At 50.1% G+C, this 26,854-nt stretch overlaps 1 protein-coding gene and 1 long non-coding RNA gene across 9 annotated transcripts; one reads left to right on the forward strand and one right to left on the reverse strand.

Annotated features, from left to right (window-relative positions):
* Positions 1-31: 31 nt before the first annotated feature.
* Positions 32-790, reverse strand: LOC133154587 (uncharacterized). Its single transcript, XR_009714496.1, has 2 exons — positions 383-790; positions 32-299 (listed from the first exon to the last, which is right to left on the reverse strand). It is a non-coding gene; the product is annotated as an uncharacterized LOC133154587 (long non-coding RNA).
* Positions 791-1,206: 416 nt separating this feature from the next.
* Positions 1,207-26,728, forward strand: slc20a2 (solute carrier family 20 member 2). Of its 8 annotated transcripts, none has more exons than XM_061279404.1 (11): positions 1,207-1,571; positions 13,157-13,692; positions 13,791-13,931; positions 14,056-14,141; positions 15,198-15,294; positions 15,548-15,667; positions 16,203-16,442; positions 16,508-17,129; positions 17,396-17,581; positions 20,594-20,759; positions 23,228-23,529. In XM_061279404.1, exons 2-11 carry the CDS (start codon positions 13,404-13,406, stop codon positions 23,390-23,392), a joined length of 2,112 nt encoding a protein of 703 aa, XP_061135388.1. In that variant the 5' UTR covers positions 1,207-1,571; positions 13,157-13,403; the 3' UTR covers positions 23,393-23,529. The 8 variants fall into 8 exon arrangements, with proteins under 8 accessions (XP_061135388.1, XP_061135390.1, XP_061135389.1 ...); XM_061279406.1 differs by lacking the exon at positions 20,594-20,759 and adding an exon at positions 21,410-21,494; XM_061279405.1 differs by having other exon boundaries at positions 1,209-1,571; positions 20,594-20,678.
* The last annotated feature ends 126 nt before the right edge of the window (positions 26,729-26,854 follow it).

Consider the following 26,854-nt stretch of genomic DNA (forward strand, 5'->3'; position numbering starts at 1 on the left):
GGAAATACTGTCAATGACGTATCAAGGGATCTAATACAACACAATAAAATACATCTTTATTCATAAAGCGCTTTTGCATGAACACAAAATAACAATGCAACACAGAGCACATAATTACAAACATAGCTATCCCTCCATCTTGTCGTTTGAAGCGGATATACATATATATACGTCGATGAAAGAAAGACAAGAGATTCCAAATTCCTTTTCGGCACTGTAACACATATTTAATGTACAGTATTTTCAAACAAACTGCTAAAATCACTTTGCAGGCAGGCTCATTGATACACAGTGACTGGCTGAAAATGAAATAGAATAAATCAAACATCTTGTATTTTCAAATGATAAAATGATTCAAAAATTGAAATGGAATGTCACGTACTTGGTGCAGTGCTGTCTTTAATTTGCCCCTCTCACATACAAGTGCACGTTAAAGTCGACCACGTTTCTGTTCTCAGGCAGCCCCACACACACGCACGCAGGCAGGCAGCCACGCAGGCAGCTACGCAGGCAGCTACGCAGGCAGCTAGGCAGGCAGCTAGGCAGGCAGCTAGGCAGGCAGCTAGGCAGCTAGGCAGGCAGCTAGGCAGCTAGGCAGCTAGGCAGGCAGGCAGGCAGGCAGGCAGGCAGGCAGGCAGGCAGGCAGGCAGGCAGGCAGGCAGGCAGGCAGGCAGGCAGGCAGGCAGGCAGGCAGGCAGGCAGGCAGCTATGCAGGCAGGCAGGCAGCTATGCAGGCAGGCAGCTATGCAGGCAGCTATGCAGGCAGTTATGCAGGCAGGTAGCCATGCAGGCAGGCACGCGCGCGCGCGCACACACACGCACACGCACACACACACACACACACACACACACACACACCACTGTTGTTGGCCGGTTGGACTGGTTACGTAACAAGAAGCCCCTGTGCACATGTCTGTTACTACAATGGCTGCATGACACATTTAGCGCGATTTAATATGATCCCTGATTCACTGTTGACATGATCCTTTATCAAGACACAATGTGAGTGACGATGCGTTTTGGAGCCACTGCAGTGGTGGAAATAAAAAAAAATATCTATGAACTCACCGCTATGCACTGATTGTGAATTTGGAACAACTAGGTTATTTTGTTCGTTATTATCAGTACAGTCGAGCTGAATGACCACCACTCAGCCACTGACGACCGCCCCCCTTCCTTCCTTCCTTCTTTCCTTCCCTCCTCCTCCTCCTCCTCCCTCCCTCCATCCATCCCAAAGCTGTCATCCCTCCCGAGTGTTCTCGGCTCAATCCTCTGAACGCCCGGATGAGAGTCGAAGCCCAGTACCAGGCGACATTGGCAACATGGTGGCGTGAGAGAGGCTCCGATTGAAGCGGGCAAACAGACATCACTCACCCGAGACAGAAGCAGCGCAGAGCGGGGGAGGCGACCGACCCGACCCGACCCGACAGGCCAGCCGGCCGGCCAACCGACCGCTGGAATCCGTGACATTTTCCCACCGGAACCTCTATAGGGGGAACGAACATACGGACGGCGAGAGAGTCGACACTCGGCGCTGAATACTTCCCGCTTCGAGGCGTTTGAGCCATTCGGTAAGTACCTTGTCCGATATTCCCTTCAACCCGCCATTGTTGCTCGGGGACTGTTTCTCTTATTAGGAGCTAGCTTGCTGTATTGTGTTGTGTTGCGTTGCGTTATGTGGTGTTGTGTGTGCGTCCGTCCGCCCGCCTGCGCTGCGTTCAAGGAGGAACGGGGCCCTGGGCCGAATACGTTCGTTGTACGCGTGGATTACAAATCAGACGCCGTGCGTGGCTCCAAAGTCACGCAGCTTTTTCTCCGTGCAAGGACACGCTCGTGTCTCATTTCGTGTGTGTGTGTGTGTGTGTGGTGTATGTCCGTCCGTCCGTCCGCATGTCCCGTGGCAAGTAAAAGCACGCCAAAGCTGGCACGTGCGGGGCTTCCTCAACCCACAATAGCGCACATATTGGACTAAATAAGCCGGCTGCGGCTCCAAGTCCCCGCTAATGTGGAAAAGTGGACCATATAAGCGAGGGCGAACGCTTGGCTGTTTTTTTCCAATGCTTTTTTTCGGGCTGTTCGTTTGACTGTTAATCACGCGAGTTCATTTCACTCTGTTGACGCCGCAAGAGTGCGTTCGCTGCGCATGCGCAATGTGCACCGTGCCAAAGCGGTCGTCATCCCCTGCCTGCATATTCGCCAATTGACATTTTCGCGGTTTGTGGAGGATGAAGGATTTTGAAAATTAATTTACACTCATTTTAATTTCCCCCCTTAAATATAGTGTATTTTGCGATTTTTTTCCCCAAGGTCCTCTTCTTTAAAAAAAAAAAAATTTATTTATTTATTTATTTATTTATTTATTTATTTATTTATTTATTTATTTAAAACAAAAGCTATACATCTATCTGTATTCTCGCAAAGAGCATTATGCCTCGATGTGCCGTCATGCCAATTCTAATCTGCGACAAAAATGTACTGTGTGCTCTCTCTAAAAACCAAGATCTTGTTTGGGCCTCTGCTAGCGTGTTCCCTATTTTATTGAATGAAGTCCCTGTTGATTGCCTTTGAGGAGCCAGACACCCATTCTGTTCTTCCTACCAAAGAGGGAGCCAATGGCATTGTCAACATGATAGATAGATTTTCCACCATGAAAAAGGAGTGAGTATGCAGGAGGTGGAAAGAATGGCAGGAACACCCTGCATCACGAATGCACGAATATTACAGTCTATTTAGAGCAAGACTATTGCACGGTGTTGATTGTGATAAGCAATCAAAGTGGACACCTACTGTACGTATCTAGCTCCCTACTGGCTTAGACAAAATTCAACATTTCCAGTCAAATCCCAATGTTGGTCACCAGTCTGATGTCAGATTTAACATTCGACCTTGTTTCCTTATTTATTTGAATCATTTCAAACACTGCACGGTGGTGTTTTATTGAATGAAATGTCATTATTATTCGCTACTATAACCACAGCAACAAAACATACTGGCAATTCCAGGGGCAACAAATGGTCAGCGTGGAGTTAATAATTAATCCTCATCTACTGATAAGAAAGCAAAAAAGGGCCTTTTCTGTTGTTTGCATCCAAAGAAAAAGGTGTGTGTGTGTGTGTGTGTGTGTGTGTGTGTGTGTGTGTCACCAACGGCTTCACGCCTCTTGAAAACTTGATCAGAACTGAAAGACACAGATTGTAAACGTTTTAAAGCAGACATGAAAGCGCATTCAGATAAGATAGGTAGATGAATGACTTCCGTCTTTATAGGCGGCTATGCACACACACCAACACGCTGGCGTGTTGCCGTGTCCGATATGGCGAGGAAGAGCCCGCCCACCCAGGGGGGTGGGGGGATCAGGTGCTGGCAGTCCATTGTGTAATGTTTTCATGTTGAACGCAATGGTGAGAATGCAGAGTCAGAGCAGTTTTCATGGAGGTGAGCTTTCTTTCTCGAGAGCCCGCATGTTGACATGTTGGAGGAGCTTTGCGCCATGGCGACACCTTGTCTCGCTCGTCACTTGAACAAAGTACAGAATGTACTCCCGCCCCAGGTTCCTCAGACGGCCGGCCATTTGATGAACACCTTAGTGAACACACTGGCTTCATTGTGCTCACTCAATTTCACCCTCTTGACTGGGTCCTGGAGAGCGTTTAGTGCGGGCGGGCCTTGTGGGACTCGCACGGTCCCCATCCACGCTCAGACAGACAGACAGACCGACAGAGCGTCTCTTGTTTGTCTGCCGTGCCGACCGACCGCCGCGTTGTTAGCCGCGCTAACGACGAGGCCAATCCAACGAGGACGCGCTTTCTTTTTATTTCCCGACGACTCTCCCTTAGTGTGAAGTCTAATTGGGAGCGTCCGCTCGACCGGGATGACTCATGATTTCAAGGCTCGGGCTCCGGGTTATTTTGGGTGGTTGACGTAGCAAAGCATTGTCAGAAACACCCAGTGGATGTTGGGAAACATGATTGGCCTGTGTATTCTTGACTCAGGTTTGTCCTTTTTGAAGCTGCTGACGCTGCCCCTCCCTCGGTCGGTGCTGTTACGCCGCCTGTCTCCTTTGGTTCATGTGCTTTCTGGTCCAGTCCAGCCCAGCCCAGCCCGAATTGGACTGTAGGGTCAGGGCAGGGAGGGCTCCATGTAAGGACGAGCAGGTGGCTCACTGGCCGTTGCTATTTCCAGCCAAATCGTCAACCGACGTCTTTAGCGAGCAACACGACACCTCGGGCTGCGGTGGCGGCGGGCTTGGGAGGTGGCAGGGGCTAGTAACTAGCCGCTAGTTTGTCGGCTGCTGCTGCTGCTGCTGCTGCTGGTGGTGGTGGTGGTGGTGAAATTCAGCAAGGGCTTAGACCAAAGACAATTTATTGCACATGACTCAAGATAAGAGAGGAATGGAGTTATGCGCTATGCGCTGAAGACGAGAGTTGAATTTGTTCTGCTAACTGACACACAACCAACCAACCGAGTTGACATCAGTCCGTCCTCAATCGTGCCTCTTCCTTCAAGTCCGAAGGGCACACGTGAGGTGGTTGAAACATAAACGCAAAAACAATTGCCGCTAGTACACTACTTGTATTTTGTGACGCAATTCCCTCAGATAAGACATTCTAGTGAGCATCAAATCAAATCTTCTTTGGGTTCATCTTTTTCAGTAGGACAAGCGCTCGAGGCTGCCTTCCAACTTTGTTTTGGGCTGCAGACTGGTACCATGCTGAGAAGACTTTTGCCAGCGCTGAATCATGTGATGAAGCTCTTCATAGCTGTTTGAGTCTAGTATTGGCCAATTGCTAAAGAATTAATAAGGATATTCATAGCAAACTGCTTGCTCCGTGCTCAAATATCGCGTCAACCTCATTTGACCTTTTGTAACGATGAATCCCTTTGGAACACAGTCTGGAAAATAGGTACGTACATTGATAGCCCAAATGTCGGCGCAAGACCAAATGGTCTTTCTTCAAATGTGAGCGTGCGCTATTCTCGGGCAAAGCAGGCTTGACTGTCGTTCCCGTGCTGAGCAGCTGACGACATCTTGCTAAGGTTTCACACGTTATGATGATTGCGGCTCCAGGACGGACCGCTAATGCTGCGTGCGGACGCGCTTTCTTCGAAGCTGTCCACGCAACGTTTGCGCATTAGCACCAAAGGAAATGAAACGCTGTTCTTTTCCTGTCAATGTGCCCACATGGAAACAAGTACGCATTTGCTAGCTTGCTGTTTGTTTTCTTTCCTGTGAGGATTACGGGTGCATTCCTTTGAGGATTCTTGTCAGATTGTGCCGCGCTCGCACTGATAGTGTGCGATAGCACTCGCAACTCACCATTGTGGAGTTGCACGGGCAAACGTCCTGCTTACCCTTTTCAATGGACAACAATGGAGGAAGAAAGCATCCAATTTGAAATCAGAAGCAACCACCGTGTCATTTGAAAGACGATTGACTGAAGAGAAAGGACATTCAGTCACGATATGATATGTACGACACACTTTTGAACAAGTGCTTTACGAATGCCGTCATGAACCAGAAGGAAATCTCTCTTCAATGAGACGGGGGCACATCCTAAACATTAGGAAAGTCCCCAGCCCTCCAGCACTAGCCATTCCATTTGGAGCATTACCCTTGGTTTTGACCTTCAAATAACAGCGCGCCCGCCCGTTGCTAATCCGCCGACCCACTGAGCGGCCAACCTAATCCGAGCGGCCTCGTGCCTAAACGGTCGTGGGAGGCCCTTGCGCGCCCGCCGCCCAAGGTCAAATGCGCCGTTAATACGGGCCGTGCGTCTGCGTCTGAGCCCAAGGAAGCCATTGCTGGAGGTGTACGGGACCCCCCCCCAGGCCCTTATCAAAGCGCCCCTCTAATACTGTTAGCTGGGTCATGTGCTGAAAGCCAGGATTAGGAGCAGGAGGGCACAGGCCAATAGATCCAGTTTAGCAGGGAGACGTCTCTCTCTCTCTCTCTCTCTCTCTCTCTCTCTCTCTCTCTCGCTCTCTCTCGCTCTGTCTCTCGCTCGCTCGCTCGCTCACTCACTCACTCTTACTGTACGTGGCTGTTTGTCTATGTAGACCAGTGCTTCTCAAATAGTGGGGCGCTATTCCTGGGGGGGCGCGTGTGACCCTGGGGAACAGGCTTTTTTTTTGGCAGTACTAGAATAAAGTGTAATTGCGAATCTTCACAGCAGGGGGCAGTGGCGCTCTCATTGTTACTTCGGTGACGTTTGCGACAGTGCAACATTTTACGACTTACAAGACAAGTTAGGATAGTCACGGTGGGGAAGGGGGGGCGCGAATAGTTTTCTTCTTGCTAGGGGGGGGCGTAACAGAAAATAATTGAGAAGCACTGATGTAGACACAGACATCGGATTTGACAAATCCTGAGAAGGCCTCTACATTTTATTGCAAGTCATGATGATAATAAATCTGCAATCCTTTTTTTTTTTTTTTCTTCCTTCTTTTGTTATGTAAGACTGACTTTTCCACAGCCCGTATGCAAATATTTGGATGTATGTAGCGGCCAGAGGTTGGCAAAGTAAATCTTGTGAGCTGCCTGTTTCCAGAAGGATGATTGTTTGTAGCTGATATTTCTATTGTTGACCAGGCATGATTTATAATTAACGGCAAGGTTCTTTGTACCCGCAGTTTGGTCGCCATTGTGAGTGAGCTATTGAAAGCAACAAATTCTTTGTGTGTGTTTAACTTGTGCTTGGGAGAGAAGCTCGATCGAAATCTGTCATGTTGATTTCAAAATCAACAGTGTCAATCTGGTGGCGGCGGTCTTGTTAAAAGAAGACTCTGGTCGGTCACGCGGATCACGTTTCACTTGGCCGAACAAGTCTTTGGCACTTATGTGTTAAGTTAGGTTATGAAGCCTTCACTCAATCCCCCGGAGCTTTGCTATGAAATGTCACCATTGACGTGGCACTTTGTTCTCGATGCCACGCGTCTTCACTCGCTTTACACGTTGGTACTGAGCTTTGGCCATCTTCAATGACCAGGCTAAGCTTCGGGGAAGCACGTCGCTATGTCGAACTTTCTGCCGCTGCTGTACTTGTGAGCCCACAGCCAGATTAACATTTCTCTGCTGCGTACACAATCTACTCATGAGATTTGAAGGCATGAAGCTATCCAGTTTGTACAGCTTCTGGTTCTTGGAAGAGAAGTGCTTCTGCTTCTGTCTGTCTGGGCCATGGTAACGGAGGCGAGGAAAAAGCTTGCATGGACACAGGACAGAGAATACATTTCAAAATGGAAGAAGGCAGAATGATTGCTAGGTATGGATTGGGAGTTGTCTTGAAAAGAACGGGCGGGGCCTGCACTCTTGGTCAATGTCGGAAGTTACGCACAAAAGGATTGACCGTGCAGACCCAAAGCGAATCTAGTGAAAAAATACATCTCACCAATCGTTGGAAGTAAATATCTTGCGTGGCCGTCACATATCTCGCAAGTAAATGTCAGGTGATATTTTGTCTGCCCTCAGTTTTCTCTTTTTGTCATTATTCCCATGAGCAAAGTGTTGATTGTAAATCCAAACAGATGAGCCATTGTCCAACAATAGACTGTGTTCCCACCTCTTTTGCATGCTCTTTGAAACCTTTCCCAACAAACAGAAAGAAGAGTGTCAAGTGAGAAGGGACTTTGCCATTTGGGAAAAGGCGAGTGAAACCAAAGAGAGCTGACCTTAAAACGCAATTTGAACAGAACGTAGCGCGTGTCCGTCGATTGCTGTTGTAACGTGGTCGGCGTCCTTGTTTGTTGCCAAGGCCGACGGTCCGTTCTTTGGAGTGTGACGCTTAATATGGCCACCCCCCAAAAAAAAGATGGCTCCAGAGTTCTTCTTGTTGTTGACTAATAGCCTTTTTAAAAAATAGACATTTGAAACAAATGTCCCAAAAGCCAGTCAAATGTATGTATTGTACGAGTCTATCAAGTCCAAAGTGTGGATGAATTGGTTTTCAACTGAACTTGACAACGTGCTAGCTAGCAAAATCTAGTCGCTTGCCAAACTCCCTTTCCGTCCGTCCGTCCGTCAGACAAGATACCTTTCTTAATGGACTCGATAGAATTTCAAGTCTAGAAAGATGCCCGCCAGCTTGTAGCTGAAACGAGATCTTCACAACGATGGTTTTATTGCCATCTTAACCTAGTGTGCAAAATATTGGGTGTATGTCGCCGTCCAAACAGTTGTTGCGCAAGTGCCTCTCCAGCAACATTTACCGCAAAGCTACAGGATCCATCAGAGTCGCCAAAATATTCATGTCACATACACGACGGACGGTATTTAAGGAGCTATGCGTATGGCAACGTTCTTCAATAAACCAATGAAATGTTTGGACAAAAGTCAAGAGGCTGTGGTGAGATCACGTGAGAGGCGGCGAACATTTTTGCGCGCGTGTGTGTGTGTGTGAAGGCTTTGGACGCGGTGTTGAAACAGACATGCTTATTGCAGTCATGCATGCTGTTGTTGTCATTCTTGAACCCATGGCTCACCCCTCCGTCACTGCCTCCCTCCCTCCCTCCCTCCCTCCCTCCCTCCCTCCCTCGAGCGAGTCTGACCGAACACACAGAATGCGCGTGCACTTGGCTCGTAGGCAACAGCGCCTCCCCGCTGCGGAGCGCTTGCAGAGTCCGAGTCAGCAGGTGCAGCTGACGCAGAAAGGCTTTGGAGCAGGCAGGGCCAGTTGGGGCACGGAGAGGGACAGGACAGGACAGGACGGCACGGCACAGGAGACGAGAGCAGAGGAGTCACACGAGCCACGGCTCACAACTCTCGGACGCAAAGGACAAGTCGATGAGAGGAGAGGAGAGGAGAGGAGAGGAGCAAGGCGACACTCCACCGGACCTCATGCAAATACCTTTGCTTCAGTCATGTATGTAAGTAACGTTTGGCTTTGGATGCGATGCATTGGGCTGACGGAAGTTGGGAAAGGATCAGCGAAGCAGAAATCCTTTGATTCCATGCATTTATATCTGTCATGAATTGCAAAATATTACAGAGTTGATGTGTGGAAGGAAGGAAGAAAAAAACCCAACAACCAACCCCCACCTCTGACTGGTTAGTTAATCATGCGGGGCTCACTCCTGCAGCAGGCAGTCAAGTATTCCTCTGGCATTGTTGTCAAGCATAAGCCAAGCGGACTCCGCTGTTTGTCTGGAGAATGACGACCCCGCTGACCACTCCGGCCCCGCCGGGTGGACAAAAGGCAGCCACATAGAGACGCACGCACTCTTGCCCATGTTGGATTGAAAGGAACAATTGTGGCAGAGATGGCGTGCGTGCGTGCGTGCGCGCGCAACCAGGCCGAGTAACCCAGACAATGGCGCCGCATCGGCATCGTGGCCTCCTGCTAGGAGGCGAATGACCGAGAATTATAGTCAATTGTCAGAATGATAGGAAATGTGATTGGACTCAACCTCAGGGCTGCAGCTATTGAATAGTTTACCAATGGAATCTTCCCCAGATTGTCCTGTTAATTGAGTTCATTCAATCAAAATAGATTGGAAGCAGAAAAGGCATGTGTACGGATTATTGTTGGCCACTTTAGGTGGAACTGTAAGTGTGCTTTGGAAAGGTGGGTGGGATGCAGCCAATGAGCGTGTCAAGACAGCAAGCTAACCGTTAGCCAGTCAGCGCCTGTGGTGAAAGAGCCATTTAAAGATCACCCACCGGTGGCCGTGTCTATTCTTGACCACTTACTATCATGCATAGATTGTAAGGAGCCCGGCCGGGACGCTAGGCGAGCGTGTGTTTGCGTTCTTCGACGCCTTGTTGTGCTAGCTTAACAAACTCACTTTGTTGCTTTTAAGTGTGAAATATTGCACCTGACCTGCCAGAGACCTGTCAATTCACACCTGCTCACCAATGGTGTAAGCGCTGCTCTCCATTTGACCCTTGAAGACAGAACGAAAGCGCACTTGGTCCGTTCCACGCTGCCAAGTTGATGATCATCGTACCCGGTGGAATTTCACCATTGCACAGATCCACAACGTCGCCCTCCTCCTCCTCCTCCTCATCACACCACCTTTTTACTTTTAGGATGAGAAGTTGTGGCTTTCAATGTCCACACCGACTATCAGCTGGCACGTTTCCACCACTGACTCCCTCCCGATTGGCCGCCTCCCGCTCTCACATCCACCCTCTCTGCACACCGACAGCCGCTCATTGGCCGAGCAAGGAGATTATCCTTGGGAAAGGCTGTCTGGACTGGCTTTGTTTTTTCTTTTCTCTGGCTGCCTCCGTTACTTGGCCTCTCCTGCCGAGGGAGCTCTTTTGGATCCATTCACTGCTCCTGTCATCATCTGCGCTCTCTGTCTCTCTCTCTGTCTCTCTCTCTCTCTCTGTCTCTTTCTCTCTGTCTCTTGCTCGCTCGCTCTCTCCCCCTTTTCCTTTCCCGTCAGTGGCTCATTTTGGATTTTATCTTGCCACCACACTACTACCCACTGTGGCGCAAATATCTTTTTCACAGATGTGGGTACACTGGAAGGTGAGTGGAGTTGACTTTCAGGATTCCTCTCTCCCCACATGCCTGTCGCAAGTCATTCAGCCATCTGTTGCAGTGTCCTTGAACGTCATGTGTATCGCGCCGCCGCCGCCGCCGCCGTGAGTCATTACCCCGCGCTGCGTGCGACTCTCGTTCCCGATCCTTTCAGCGTCGGGCCACGGTCCAACGCGTGGGAGGCGGGACCGGCCGGGATGGGGCGTGCTGCCGCCGCCGCCGCCGCTGTCAATGCGGCGGGCCCGAGCTGGTGACACGCTGTTTGGCTGGAGCCCGCTGCAGTGGCGTCTCAGGCTGATGAATGAGCATTGTGCTGCAAAGAGCGAGAGGAGGGATGGCATTGTTGTGCTTCCACGGGCTGACCTTGTAGCTTAACGTGCCAGTCAGGCGCTCATTGTATTCTTTTCTGCAAATGAAGCTCCCGTAAGCCGTGTTGTCGTAATGGAGGGCACAAGCGCCATTGGCGGAGGGAGCTGTCCGAGTTGCAACTTGATATTCTCAAGCTTTTTACTATCCCTGCATTGCATCACAAACTCCAATGATGGGTGCATTTAGTATGTGTCTGTGTCTCCTTTGTCCTCCAGGAAGAAATGGTCTCTGCTAAAAATAGTTCTCCAGAGCTTTTCATTAGTTTTTTTACGACAGCGACAAATTGGCTCAGCCTTCCTTACGACCTGCAATGTGTAAACATTGGCTGGCCGAGTCGATTTTTGCCAACCAAGTATGGACTCTGCAGATAGGAAAAGGAATCGGAGCGTCATCGATCGGGCCACAGCCAGCGCCAACGATTGCGGGACAACCAGCTGCCTGCCTGCCGCCACCCAAATAGGAAAGTTTGTGTTGTGTCAACAGGATTATTTTTGTCCGTATCAGCACCTCGGACAGCGGTTGTGCAGGAAACCAACCGTGTTTGGTGTTGGTCGGAGCTGTATTCGTTTGAAAAGATCCAGCTTTTTGTGGCAGGACAACTTTACTGCACCGTACCGAGATTTTATTTGAAAGAATGCCGATTGCATAAGTTAGTATTTCTCTTCGATAAATGGCTTTCAAACAGCCGTGAGTGAGTGAGTGAGTGAGTGAGTTTCCATGACTCATCAAGTCGTTATGCAACTTGAGCAACTTGCCTTTGCTTTGCTGAGGTTTCTTTGGCGCAGCTCTGTTATTTTGACTTGCCGCCACCTACAGGTATGCGTCGTGGCGACGGCATTCATGATTTGTCTTCAGCTGGAACTAGTCCTCTAGATAAGGTGGTGGTGGTGGTGATGAGAAGAATGAATACCTACATTGATTTGTTCTCGAGGCTCATTCCATGTTTATTTTGAGAAGATTTTCCAAAGGTGGCGACCGCTTGTCATGTCGCAACCACAATCGATAGATAGATCTTTATTTGCCATTGTAACATGTACAACGAAATTTAAAAAGGGCCAACCGATCCGCGCATGAGATAAAAAATAAACAGAATAAAAGATTTAAAAAATAAAAATTGCATTCTTTATCCTAATTTTGACCGCTGGACAGTTTTAGTAGATGTACGTATAAGTCGCTGTTCTTGAATATGGTCCTAACTGGCATAAACGGTCAAGTCACACGGACCGCAGAGTTGAATGCAATTGGCGTCCCGCTGGTATCACGTGACGTAAGGTTGAAGATGCAGACAGAAAGGGGACATTTGGGCAGGCAGGCGCATGGAGGCAGGAAGGCCAAAACGTTCAGACGGACGGAGGGCATCTTATCTGCCGCCGCATTCCCATGATACTTGTCACTTGAATTGACGGCCTTTCTTCGACATTTGGCGGCAAACTCTGAGCATGCTGTTAAATGCAGAGGACAAATTTCACCACACCCGGCCGGATGTGTGTGTGACAAACTTAACTTGAACTGCTTGATAGCCTAGAAGGAGCAATTGAATTCTTGCCAATTAGATAGCTCTGCGCGGCCGTCGAGATGGCACACGTGTACCGAGCCGTTGCGGTCCCAATCAAAGCCACTTAAGCTTTTGTGTGTCTGTGTGTGTGTTTGTCCAATATGGGCGAAAGAATAGTGTGTGTGTGTGTGTGTGTGCACCCTCAGTACTTCCAGATGGAGCAAGAGGCTAACTCGCCATGAGCTCATGCTGAGCTAATGGACTTGTTTACACGGAATGCTCTTGCTCTGTGAACAATGGACACAAGCGTAGAAGGCGACGGACGACGGTGCCTTGCGCTCCTCGTTAAGGCAGCCAGCGGCCTTTTTCTTGATGCTTCCAATTCTCCCTATTGGGACGGATGGCCCTTGGAATTGACTGGGATCCTTTCAAATGTCACTCTTTCAAAGGAATGGTTGAAGTTAAGCGTACGCGCCGGAGGACGAGGGGCCGCTTGACTTCCATCTCTGTCCTTCATGTCTGTCACTAAGACTTTTGAATTCCCATCATAGATCAAGAAAGTTCTATTTTGCCAGTAATGGAGGTTATTGCGGTGAACAGTATTTTTGAACCAAATCTGAAAACAACTATTTGGGTGACTGAAATAAAAAGCAAAGCGTTTGTGACCACTTTTTGATGATGTTTGACCTTGCGCTGGAAAACCACCCCGTATACGTCTGGAAAGGAACTCGTACTAAAATAAAGATCCAGCCATTCCCACCAAATAGAAAGTTTCTCTAATCCCTGTCTCTCCTCCTTTCTCTGGCAGGCGAGGGAAGGTGCGGCGGCGGCGGCGGCGGACGGACGGACTGTGTCGCACATGAAAGCATGGAAGGCCCTCTGCACCCGCCATCACTAGTCTCCTCCAATCTTTGGACTCGCCTCCAGAAGCTCGGTTAACAGCTGAGAAGAGCAGAAAAGGAGCGGCGGGCCCGCCGGGTCCCCTTTGGCTTTCTCGGCGTACGTACGTCAGCTTTTCTTCCGATCGAATCCGGTGGAGGGACGGGCGCATCGAAATGGATCTGGATTCCTATCTGTGGATGGTCATTTTCGGCTTCATCGTCGCCTTCATCTTGGCCTTTTCGGTGGGCGCCAACGACGTGGCCAACTCGTTCGGCACGGCCGTGGGCTCCGGCGTGGTCACGCTGAAGCAGGCCTGCATCCTGGCCTCCATCTTCGAGACGCTGGGCTCCATGCTGCTGGGGGCCAAAGTGGGCGAGACCATCCGCAAGGGCATCATCGACGTCAACCTGTACAACGAAACGGTGCCCGTGCTCATGGCGGGCGAGGTCAGCGCCATGGTCGGTGAGTTCCCTGGGAAATTTGACGCTCAACCACCTGCGATGGGACGGCAGACGCCGTTTGCTCTTTGTCACTCGCTCTTTGCGCTGCGGTCCTCGCAGGCTCGGCAGCGTGGCAGCTCATCGCCTCCTTCCTCAAACTGCCCATTTCCGGAACCCACTGCATCGTAGGCGCCACCATCGGGTTCTCCATGGTCGCCATAGGCACCAAGGGCGTCCAGTGGATGCAGCTGGTGAAGATTGGTAAAAGTCCCAATTGTTAGCTTAGCTGTTGTGAACCTAGTGATGACTGGCTAGCCAAGCGGCTTGCTCGAGTTACAAGCAATTCGAAAGCAATTGAGGGTGCGTGTCTCCCTGTTGCGTGCAGTGTCATCGTGGTTCATCTCCCCCTTGCTGTCTGGACTCATGTCTGGAGTCCTCTTCCTTCTCATCAGGAACACCATTCTCAACAAGGTAGGTTGGATGTTGGCACGACCAGTTGAGCTAGCTCCCTTATTTGCTCGCAACAAGGTTTGGGCGCCATTGAAAGTGGGTCAAGGCACGCTCGAGCTGTCCAAGAATAACTTGTGGAACTACAACTTGCCCAGTTGTGAAAAGAAGAACTTGATTGGCGGAACCTGCTTCAGGATCGAATCGTTTTGCAACAAAATCAACACCGATCCAATGGGAACGTGTGAAGCTTTTTTTTTTAAACTCCGAATCCCAAAAACGTTGATGCGCAAACTCGCTTCAGCACTGATCACATTTCACTTTACATAACAGGCAAGCTCCGGCGGGCGAGGTAGGGAAACGCGCGGCGCCGGCGCCAGCGTTAGGTCACGAATGGATGAGTCGCAGGACGATCCGTTCAATCCGACCGCGGAACTGCAGAAATGGAATATAGTACCAACAGAAGAGCAGCACAATAGCAGGCAGCTAAAAGAGTTCAACCGGCAAGCCCTATCAGACAACTATTTGCTAAACAAGTCTGACACGGGAGAAGCATCTCATCAGCTGATCTGAGTCAGCAGAGGTGGCCGGCCGGCCGGCCCCGCCCGCGGGGATTCCGCTCTTGTTGCCACGACGATGCCAACGGCTCAGTCGACGGGGATTGTGCCTTGTCGCTCTGATCTCTCTTTAGATCCGTGTATATCACGACAGGTTGTATCTCCATGGAATCATTGATTTGGTTTCATTGGACGTGGACGACGGTAGCGCTTAAGGGCGTACATTTAGTGTCGTGCCGTTGAGCGAGCGCATGGTGTGCCCACAGACAGTCACGTGCTGAGACGTAGTAAATACAGGAGACCCTCATTCTTTTTGCTTGTTGCCTGTTAGCACTTTCCCACGGGACTATGTCCGAGTAGGAATCCCACCATGCGTGCTGTGCTGTGCTGTGCTGTGGCGTACGACTGGCCGCCCGCCCAAGTCGCGTCACCTTGACATTCCTTCCGATAAGAATGAAGATGACGGAATGGCGCAAATCCTATCTTCTCCTCCTAAAATGTGGTCCCGTCTTTCTCTTTTCAGGAAGATCCCATCCCCAACGGCCTGCGAGCGCTGCCCCTCTTTTACGCCACCACCATTGGAATCAACACCTTCTCCATCATGTACACGGGAGCGCCACGTAAGATGGGCGCGTCGTCTCGCACCGACGTAGCATCCAATTATCACGTCGCTGCCGCTGTCGTGGGCTGGCTCCAAATTCCAGCTGCGGGCGGGTGTGATCAAAATACTGACCGATGAAGAGCGGCGTATGTCGGCGCAATGTTGGCCGTTGGCCATGAGAAAGTGTTCTCGATTGCCCTACCTGATAAAACGTTGAAGACCAAAACAAATGTTCTTACCTGCTGACTGCGGCGTACGCTGATTGCTTGCAGTGCTGGGGATCGAGATGCTGCCGGTGTGGGCCATCTTTCTCATCACCTTGGCGGGATCGCTGGTCTGCGCCGCTCTCGTTTGGTTCTTCGTGTGTCCCTGGATGAAGAGGAAAATAGCAAGTAGGTGTACGGAACCCGCCCGCCGTCTTGCCCAAGCCTAGGTTGATGACGTGGGGAGGGAGGGAGGGAGGGAGGGAGGGAGGGAGGGAGGGAGGGAGGGAGGGAGGGAGGGAGGGAGGGAGGGATGCAAAACAGGCTGGATAGTGGACTGAACTTGCTGTATACTATTTGGAATTGAGCGAGGGACATTTCCATCTTGTCATCGTTTACGAAGACGCACCTATAATTGAACTAATGAGCGGAATTTTCTCCGAGCTCACAATTCACCACTGGCCTTTAACCAAGCGCGCACAAACACGCTGGACGGATGCCCGCAAGGATTACAGGTGACGTCAGTCGGGTCATTACTACATCCGCCGTGTCTAAAATCAATTAGGGAATGGCTACAGGTTGTGTTTGGAGACACAATGTTCACGAGTTGGCCGACGGCTGAACTTGTGGACTGGACTGGACTGGACCGTCGGTTTTTGTTGTCCCCCCCCCCCCAGCAGCAATGAGTTTTCCAAATTGAGATACGGTTCCAATCGTTCTCCAGGTCGTCTAAAGAAAGAGCAGGCTTTGTCCAGGATCTCTGACGAGAGCCTGGACAAGATCCCCGAGGAGGAGGAGGAGACCCCCGTCTTTAAGGAGCTGCCCGGGGCCAAGGGCACAGACGAGGCCGTGCTGCCGCTCACCGGCGGCGGCGGCGGCGGCGAGAGGAACGCGCGCACCTCCAACAGCGAACTCGGCAACCTGACCAACGGAGGCGGCGTCGTGCCAAATAGCCGAGTTTACGGTACAAGGCGTTTTGGCGACTGGTCATGTCGGAAAGAGATGCTGACTTGCCGTTTGATGACGCAGGCCGCACGCACTCCATGACCAACGGCTGCCTGAAGTCGCCCGTCTCCAACGGCAGCTTTAGCTTCGACGGCCACATGCGCAGTGACGGCCAAGTGTACCACACGGTGCACAACGACTCGGGTCTGTATAAAGACCTGCTGCACAAAATCCACCTGGGCCGAGCGGACGACAACGAGCGCCCCGCCGCCGGCGCCGCTCCCGACAACAACTACCGCCTATTGCGGCGCAACAACAGCTACACCTGCTACACGGCGGCCATCTGCGGCATGCCCGTGCAGCCGCTCCTGCGCACCGTGTCGGGCGACGACAGCGAGAAGCTGGTCGGGGAGGGCCGCAGCAACAGCGTGTCCTACTCCAAGAAGCGCATCCGCTACGACAGCTACTCGTCGTACTGCAACGCCGTGGCCGAGGCGGAGATCGAGGCGGAAGAGGGCGGCGTGGAGATGAAGCTGGCTACCGAGCTCAAGGGGGCCGAGGAAGGAGGGGGCTCGGCCCCCGTGCCCCTGGACGACCTGGAGGATCACGAGGAGAAGGAGAAGTCGGAGGTCTTTCTGCTTTTCCATTTCCTGCAGATTCTCACCGCCTGTTTCGGCTCTTTCGCCCACGGAGGCAACGACGTCAGGTGACGACGGCGGGCGTGACCGTGGCGCGAATCGGCGCTTGCGTGAATCGTCCGTGCGCCCTTTCCCGACCTTGGTCGAGCCGAGCGACCGGTCGTCTTTCTCCTCCTATATTGCGTCATCTTTAGCATCTCACTCAATTGTGGGCAATAAAACGTGAACATTGTCAGATCCCCGGATGACACGCGGCTCGGCTTGCAGTGGTTGGGAAAGAGCGCACGAGCCGACGCGGCGGCAAAGGTCTGAGCCGCCCCTCCCTCCTGTGCAGTAATGCCATCGGACCGCTGGTGGCGCTGTGGATGATCTACGACCAGGGTGGTGTCATGCAGGACGCCGCCACCCCCATCTGGTTGCTGTTCTACGGCGGCGTGGGCATCTGCGCCGGCCTGTGGGTGTGGGGCCGCCGGGTCATCCAAACCATGGGGAAGGACCTGACTCCCATCACGCCCTCCAGGTGAGAGAGAGAGAGAGAGAACGCGCAGTGTGGCCGTATCCACATGACGATCTTTTTATTCGATATGTTGAAGTATTTTCATACTGATGATTTACCGCCACGCTAGCTTTGCTTTATGGCAAAGTACTTCCTCTTCCTGTCATTTGAAGCGAGTAATTAGTGCATAGATTTGCGCTTTATCACCGCTGCAGGAACAAAACTCAGGACATGTATTGACATGATTAGACGTACGTGGAGAGTCAATTGTGGCCGGCGCTGCAATCCATTCCCAAGTCAACCGACTGTCCAAGTCCAAGTTGAATGGCCAAGTTGAATTCAGGTTCACGTAAATCCACACCAATAGCCGTGGCTGCAAAGGAATTCCAATGGAAGCACGGCAGTAGGATGACCCGGCCGGCCAGCCAGCCAGCCAGCCAGCCAGCCAGCGCATTTCCAAACGTTTACAAATGAACCTGCACTCGTTTGTAAATGGACTCTAATGGCCCGAATATGAATTAGTTTGGCCTTCAGATAGAGGTTGAAGTGGGAGTTTTTTCACTTGTTATGTAATAATGATGAATATACCTACGTCGTATCAGAATGGGGTAGTCCTTGAGCGGGCCGGGCTCCCGATCCATACTAGCTTGGCCTTTGTTGGGTGTCTAAATTCATATGTTGTGGCTGGCTAACTCACTGTGGGTGAGCACGCCTGGGTGGCTGCCTGGCTGCGTGGCTGCCTGCCTGCGTGGCTGCCTGCCTGCCTGCGTGGCTGCCTGGCTGCGTGGCTGCCTGCCTGCCTGCCTGCCTGCCTGCCTGCCTGCCTGCGTGGCTGCCTGCGTGGCTGCCTGCGTGGCTGCCTGGCTGCGTGGCTGCCTGCCTGCGTGGCTGCCTGGCTGCGTGGCTGCCTGCCTGCGTGGCTGCCTGCGTGGCTGCCTGCCTCCCAGTTGTGAGCCAGTTCCCGTCAGGAGTTTGCGCTGGTGTGGGTCGTTCCGAGGAGCCTTTCTCTCACTGCTGTCTTCTCTTGGGGTGAATGAGTCTGAATGGTCGACTGGCTGGCCAACTGTCCGGACGGGGGTGGGGGGGGGGTTGGTGTACCTTGCCACTCGCTCACTTGGAATAAGTTCCAGCTCACCTGCAATGGAGGCAAAGCTTTTGGAAAATGCTGCTAATTCCGCTCCAAGGTTTCTTGTAAACAGGAAAGGGCAACGTTGGTTTTTACGCGAGAGCTTGCTTGAACACCAAGTTGGCGTGGTCACATATCAAGACTCTCATATCAATTTGGACATTGAGCTTCTTTTCTGCAACTTCATTTCTTCTTGGAATGGAAAGGGTTCTTCTGCGGTCCATTTTAAGATGTCATGAATAGGTCCGTTCATTTTGTGAGCACGGGTCGTGAATGTTGAAGTGTTCTCCCAACCTCCCTCCCTCCCTCCCCCGGCATGTGCATTTTTGCATGTGTGGGAGCATCGTGAGGGGCTGCGGGAAGTACTTTGGCCTTGCGTGTGAAGTGAAGTGTACCAGTGGAGGAGGGAGGGGGTCGCCATAGTAGGGACGCTGGCTGGGGTCCACGTACCGGACGAGGGACGCCGGCCCGACTCGTCCTTTTGCGCTTCGTTCCCAAAGCCTCCCTCCCTCCCTCCCTCCCTCCGTCCGTCCAGTGAAGCTCTTAAATCTGTGCTTAATGTTCTTCCAGCAGTCCTCATGGCTTTGTCTGGCTTTATTTTGCTGGTCTCTCACCTCTAAATGTGGTTCCTTCCCACATCCACTGTGAGTCATTCTCACGGTCTCGTGGTTTTCCTCTCTCGTTGGCACCTTCCTTCCTTCCTTCGTTCCTTCCTTCCTTCCTTCCTTCCTTGCTTGCTTCCTTGCTTGCTTGCTTGCTTGCTTCCTTGCTTCCTTCCTTTTCTTTCCCAATCTTGCCCTTTCCATCACTGTCACAGCATGTTGCCAGCGCGCAAAGACAAATTTGCTCCGGTTCCGTGCTGTAAAGGCGCTGCTGTCTGTTTCTATGCCACGCTGTGTGGGAGCCAGGTCGGGTCGGGCCGGGCCGGGTTAGGCTTAGGCCAGAGTGTTCATGTGCTTGACTGGTTGTGCCTCTATTATGCGCTTTGGACACTGCAGATGCACACTGCAAGGGTTTCCTCATTTCTTTTCTTCATTGTCAGCAACTGTTGCCGCTCGAAGAAGAAGAAGAAGAAAGTAGCGCTTCATGAAAGTCAAGGGACTTTCAATGATTTTGGACCTCTCAAAACAAATCAAGTTGTTGTTTGATCTTGCAAAAGAGCTACATTCAGAAAATAGTTTCACTGCTTATTCCTCATTCCTCCATTTTGTGGAGGAGCACTTCTCCTCACCGGAGTCGCAGCCGGCCGGCCGGCAAGCTGGGGAAATTGCTGTCTGTACCAGCTGACTTTGGGCCCGCGAGAGGTGGGCTACACTCTGGGTCGGTTGCCAGACAGACAATCAACAGTGTTTCCTATGTACATTCATTCCCGCTTACTTTGGCTCTAATGAACTAAAGAAATTGGAATTGAACACTTTGAACTTTTTCAGGCTCCCAAACTCAGTTGCCATGTCAATTAACAGCCACAAAGACATTTGCTTTTGATATCAATAGCCAAAAAGTCAAAAAAAGGAAAGAACATTTTTCTTCTTTATGAGAACCAATGAGGCTGATTATTGCAAAAATGCTGCTATATTGTGAATAATAGCCAAACGCACAAATCCCACTTGTGCTAACATAATCATGTCTTTTCTTAGCGTGTGTGTGTGTGTGTGTGTGTGTGTGTGTGTGTGTGTGTGTGTGTGTGTGTGTGTGAGAGTGAGTGAGCGCGTGTTGAGCATATTTCAAATGGCACTTGCGTGACTGGCCGTATTAAGCGTGCTTTTGGAATATGGTCAGACGGTGCCACGGGCGGCCTTGCCCGGCCTGGCCCGGCCCGGCCTGGCCCGGCCCCTCCCCTCCCTCACACGCTGCGGGCATTTCAATGAAAAATGTTTCTTTGCTCCTCCTTGTCTCTCCCCCCTTCACAGTGGATTCACTATTGAACTGGCGTCCGCACTCACAGTCGTGTTGGCTTCCAATATCGGAATCCCTGTCAGTACCACACACTGCAAGGTATGGCAATCCAGTGGGCCCCCTCCCTCCTCGCTGGCCCCTCAACTCAAGCCTTTGTCCTTCTGCAGGATTTGTCCAAGGGTGAGGAGGGCTGGCTCGCTGGCTCGCTGGCTCGCTGGCTGGCTGGCTCGCTTGCACGCTTCCTGGGTCATTAGGCTCCAATGTGCACTTTTTGGGCTTTTTAGTGGAACCATTCTAAAACAATCCTCGAAAATTTAGTGTGCAGCTGGATTTCTCTTAGCCCCTTACAGATGTGCGTGCGGGCGGGCGGGCGGGCGGGCTGGCCCTCTCCTTCACCTCTTTACAGGAATGTCGGATCCAGAGCAGCGCATACGGGACAGCCCCCCTGTCCTGTCCCCTGACCCCCGCCCCCTACCCAAACAGCATGGTGTCGCATCCTGTCTCATTCCTCTTTTGGCATTTCTCCTTGTCAGCACTGGCATGGTTTGGCGTGTGGGCCCTCCACCTTCCTGTTGTTGGCTGCCAAGCAGAACCTCCCTCCCTCCCTCCCTCCCTCCCTCCCCCGCCATCACCAAAAGGCCTCCCCCCTCCCTTCTCTTTGCATAGCCCACCTGTCACAACTTGTTTTCCACTTTTTTTTTACCTCTCCCATCTCTCTCCATGTTTGTCTCCCCCCCTCTTTTTCTCTCTCTCTGTCTCTGTCTGTCTGTCTCTCTCTCTCTCCCTCCCTCTCTCTCTCCCTCTCCCTGTGTCGTCATCTGTCTTCACAGCGGATTTTGCATTGAAGTAATGAGTGCACTAACAGTGCTTGTTGCATCAAATGTGGGCATCCCAATAAGCTCCACCCACTGCAAGGTATCTCAGCCTTTGGTCACGAAGCGGCGCTTCAACAGCGCTCGGCGTCACGCGTAGATGACAGTCGCCAATCACAGCTCCAGAGTTGCGCTTTTGGTCCTTTGTGCAGTTTTTCCTCCAAATGGCAGACAACTTAAGCCATTGGCGTGGATAGAAACAAAATACTGTGATGATAAACATGCACAAGCAAACTGCTAATAATCAGCTATTTTGTATGTAGCAAAAAACTGAACAAAAACAGGAACGATGATTAGGGGTATAACCAAAACTGATTTGAATTTGACACCTTTTTTTAATAAACATAAAAGTTGCACTTTGACCATCGTAAATCAAATCAAACCATAATCAAATTGAATGACGGTTACAGTACATTTTTCGGTGGGGGTGCTGCACAAATGTCAAAACTGCTATTTAATTCAGCACTAATAGGTTGATTCATCAACATCATCGCCTCCCTCACATTAACATTCCCGTCCGTATCACTCCTTAATACGCACTTATGGCAAAATGCTTCACTCTTGTCAGGTTTAGAGTCTGTGATTTGATCGATTGATTGATTGATTGATTGATTGTCCGGGGAACCCCCTCAAGTTGTCAGACTGAACTTAGATACATAGCTTGATTCACCATCCAATTAGGCAAGATTTAAGAATAGATGCGGTGTTGACAGCTTGAGAGGCCGTTCCCCAGGTGGCCCGGATTGACCAGAGGCCCGGAGCCGCTACCTCCCTATGACAATGTGCAATGACTGCAGGCCGGCCGGCCGGCAATGGCACAGAGGTCACGTCAAGTTGACGCTTCATCCAAGCCGCTGCCGCTGCCGCCGCCGGCGCGTCCTTCAAATCAAATCAAAACAAAATCTCGTTTGGCGATTGCATCAGCACGCATAGATCTAAAACGCAAACGGCGCACGTGCCAGCGGACACGTCCTCCTTGCCTTGTGATCACACCTGCCCGCCGGCCTGCGGGCATTGCACCTCACGTGACTATTGTAAATTAGACTCCGGCAGAAGAAAAAGGTGAGTGGAGGTTGTCTCGGTGGAAGTCTGACATGAGTTGCTTGCTGTTGTTAAAAGTCAAATGAAGAAGAAGTAAAAAAAAACAAAAAAAACATTGAATTTGATGCAAGTGCTGATTTCAGACTTCCGCAAGTTTTATAGCGTGACCATTTGTTTAACCGGCATGCTCAAACTAACCAGCATGGATGAAATTTGGATGCAGGCTGCAGGCTGCTCTTGTACTTTTCTTTCAATATAATTCTTTTTGAATGACGTACGTATATTGTTTGAATATGAAAGACCTATTTAGTGTTGAAAATGCATCCGCTTGATCAATTATTTGCATAGATGTTCATTTTGGGCCAAATATGGGATAGTATTTTATCGTTCTCGTTATTACCTTTTAGTGTCTCGTTACATTGACAATTAGAATCTCTTCTTTGATTTTTTTTTTGCAGTAAGCAGGCATCCATTTTAAACTGGTTCAGAATTAGTTGAGTGATTTCAACACTGAAAGGTACAATGATGGCAATCCTTGGGTAGCCATTGGAAGGAAGCAAGGAAGGGAGGAAGGAAGGAAGGAAGGAAGCAAATGTGCATCTGGAGCTTTCAAATTTTCATCGCAGCACGTACAGTCATGAAATCAAATCCCCTAATCAGCCTGCAGCTCTGTGTGTGTGCGCCATCGTTTGGCTTTCCGTAGCGTGAGCGCTGACGCCATTTTCCCGCCCGCAGGTGGGCTCGGTGGTGGCCGTGGGCTGGATCCGCTCCAGGAAGGCGGTGGACTGGCGCCTCTTCAGGAATATCTTCCTGGCGTGGTTCGTCACCGTTCCCGTGGCCGGCCTGTTCAGCGCGGCCGTCATGGCCGTCTTTGTGTACGGCATCCTGCCCTACGTGTGAGGGAGAGCGCCGTGGTGGAGGAGGAGGAAGAGGAAGGAAGGAAGGAAGACAAGCGAGAGGAAAGCCAAAGAGTTGCTGGCTTGCTGGAAGTAAAGGAAGCGGAAGAAAAGGCTGTGAGGAAGGTTGGTTGGTTGGTTGGTTGATTCAAAATCGACAATACTGTACATACAGCTCAAAAAATGCTGTGCAAGCAATTATTACTCCAACTGTACATATTATTCATATCAATATGCAAGATTTGGTGTGCTCAACCAACTCATCTCATGTTAGCCAAGTGGAAAATGTCATGATGGAGGGCTGATCAGAATTTGGGACTTTCTGTGCTTCTTGATTTTTGATCATACCATACAAAAAACAGAGTTGATTTGTGTGTGTGTGTGTGTGTGTGTGTGTGTGTGCGCGTGTCTGTTTGTATGGATTTTTAATGGGTGTACTATACCGTAAATCTGTACTGTAAATACTGACCTTTGGAAGATGATGTTTTGTGGTATTTTTTTGGAAGTGTCAGGAAATGGGTTATTCTCGGCACCTTTTCATCATATTCAGAGTAGGTTTCATCATCGATTGGAAACGAGAGAAAACCATTTGCTCCTTGGTGTAATATCAGGGAAGCAAAATAGGTGTCAGTAGAGCATTGCTGAGACTGTTGCTAAGCGCCAATGGAATCAAAAGAAGAGGACCTATTAGCTGGTTGCTAGTTAGTTGGAAGGCGGCTGTATTTGAGAAAGTAAGAAAGAAAGAAAGAAAAGGTGATTCTTTCGGGATTGACCGTGCCAAAGGCAACTATTTGAATCGCCTTTTCAAAAGGTTTAAGGTGCAACGAGAAGCCAAAAGATTACAGAAATGCTCCTAACTAACTGCCTTGTTTTTTGGTTGGGTCTGGCGCGACAACGAAATGCCTCTATGTGTCATATCGAAACAATAGTACAGTGTTGCAGAGCTTACTGTATCCTATCCTCCAAACCTGCTGTGTAGCAAAATGTCACCAGTACTGATCATCACCAGCTTTTTAACTGGGTCATGTGACCTGGAGATGAACAAAAGCATTGATCTGGATTTGTTTGAATTGATCTGAACAAAATCAACTTGCTTGCGGTCTTCGGTTTTTTCTTTCTTTTCCTAAGAACAAATCGATGCTTTTGCGCTGGCCATTTGCCTTTCGTAACACCTTTGTTCCTTTCTGCTCAATCGTTGCGTACCGACTGCGGTGTTTACATTGTATTAGGGCCAGACATGAAAACAAAGTTTGATTTTTTTTTTTTTTTTGTGCTGTGTGTAATCTCTAATCTAATACAACATTGCATACAGTAAAGTGCGACTTGTACGACAACTTTCATCAAATTGAAAATGTACGACTTGACTCTTGTAAACCGTTGGAGCCAACTTGAGTTTCTCTTTTGTCAGTTTGGCCTTAACACTCTTTGTTGGGATCCATATCATAACTGGATGGGGGAAAAAACCGTCAACTTGCCTCACAATGCCAACAAGCGTTTTCACACAAACCACAAGTGTCTGGTGTGAGAGAAAAGGAATGTTATTTTTGTAGCTGCCGCAGCGCTAGAACGTCCCCACGCCACCTGAACGCTACGACAAAAAGAGTTGAACTAGAGAGCTTTCATCAAAACGATCTATTTTTCTACAATATTTGAACTGGGGACAAGCTGGCGATAGTTTGAAATGGAACCTCCCGCCCGTGCTTGATGTTGCGGATGACGACATACTTTGTAATTTTGCTTCCCTCCCTATTGGGGAAATAGGGCAGGCCTCCGCGTGGCCCTCTTGCTAGCATTAGCCGTGTAGCCGAAAAGGAAACAGGACTGTGGACGCAATATTTTACTGGGGGTGGTTACTCATTTGTGTGTGTGTGTGTGTGCGTGCGTGGGGGGGTCTGAAATTACAGCAATGGCGACACAAGTGTAAAAGTTACGCAATGTGGGTTAAGGTTTAACTGGACTCTGTGTGCGTGAGAGTGAGGGACGGGACGGGGCGCTCAAATACAGCAATACTGGAACAGAGCGAATTGTCAAAGACGCGTGGTCGGAATTGGTTAGCATTTGTAAGAGGACCATTGTTAGCCAGCAACGTGGGCTGATGTGCAATGACATGCAAGTCTGTTTTGTTGCAAACTGCCACCACCATTTTGCAGTTTGGCATTTGTTTGAAAAGTCAAACGCAAGTGACGGTCGACATGGACCTCTGGTGTGTGGAGTGTGCGTTGAATACAACTCATGGCTGGTAAACAAGCTAAGCATTGAATATTGACGATATTGGTACACTCGAAATGAAACTTGACTTGCCTTTGCTTTCAAGATTTTTTTGGACATCCATTGAATTGTTCATACAACATTCATCGTTGTAAAACGTTCAAATGTTGTACAGATCATGTTCGAAAGGACATTTGAGGGCAAAAAAGAGTTCCAAATGCAAATGGTTAAGATTGGTCATTTTTTGCTGATCAAATGACCTTCCCACATTTTGAATGGGTTCTGGATTTTGGGATGGTTTTTATGAAATGTAATCATTCAACTGTATTTGCTTTGTGTCACCTGAACGTGTTTGTTCACTCGTGAATTTTGAGGCAAATCAATGCTTGTGGGTATTTTCTGTTTCTTTTCTTTCTGGTTTTTGTCTCCGCCACGGGCCGAGTGTCGATTGACTACGTCGTAAACTAATCGCAACTAACTCTGGCAAGGGATTGATTTCCTTTGCGCTCATGTCATGGGATTGTCAGTAGAAGGCGCCATTGCGATCACATTCAGTTGACCTCGTCGGCACGGATTGTGGGTGGCATCATTTTCCAAACATCAATTTGCCTGCACCAAATTGTCGATGTCGCTCGTTGCCGTGTAGCAAAGCCCCTCCCCTCCCCGGTGCGCGTGAGTGGAGCTGCCAATTTGAGTGTGATTGACGTGCGTGCGTGCGTGCATAATGTGGTAGAACGTGATAGTCCCTGTCCTCCCTCCCTGGCCTGGCCTGGCCTGGCCTGGCCTGGCCTGGCCTGGCCTGGCCTGGCCTGGCCTGGCCTGGCCTGGCCTCGGCCTGGTCTGGCCTGGTCTGGCCTCGGCCGGCCTGCCTGCCTGCCTGCTTGCGGGCTTTTCCAGCTCTGTGTCGTCTTTTGAATGTTTCGCGCTATTTCCTGCTCGCTCTAATGTGTGGATTTAACAAACAAACAAACAAACGAACAAACGGGGGGGGGGGGGAAACTGTAGCCTGCTTCAACAAAATCTTACTCTGAGTTGCTTCTGTCGTACTGTAATGTCTTTAAGATTTTAGTGGGAAAAAACAATGCTTGCATTTGAACTAAATTATGGGAATTAAAATTACAAAGAACAGTTACATTTCATTGTGTTGTGTTTTTTCTTCTATCCTGACTTCTTATATTATGTGCCCTTATTATTGCTCATAAGTTACTATGATGATGAGCGCTCTGGCATCTTGCTTGAAAAAAGGCAGGTCTATCTA

Source organism: Syngnathus typhle, linkage group LG5, assembly GCF_033458585.1.
Source record: "Syngnathus typhle isolate RoL2023-S1 ecotype Sweden linkage group LG5, RoL_Styp_1.0, whole genome shotgun sequence".
Taxonomy (NCBI): domain Eukaryota; kingdom Metazoa; phylum Chordata; class Actinopteri; order Syngnathiformes; family Syngnathidae; genus Syngnathus; species Syngnathus typhle.

Excerpts from the sequence above, each read along its gene's own strand:
- slc20a2 (XM_061279400.1), top strand. The coding sequence starts at position 13,404 with ATGGATCTGGATTCCTATCTGTGGATGGTCATTTTCGGCTTCATCGTC. Across the intron at positions 14,142-15,197 it reads GGAACACCATTCTCAACAAG|GAAGATCCCATCCCCAACGG; the intron begins GTAGGTTGGATG and ends TTCTCTTTTCAG. Across the intron at positions 16,443-16,507 it reads GCCAAATAGCCGAGTTTACG|GCCGCACGCACTCCATGACC; the intron begins GTACAAGGCGTT and ends TTGATGACGCAG.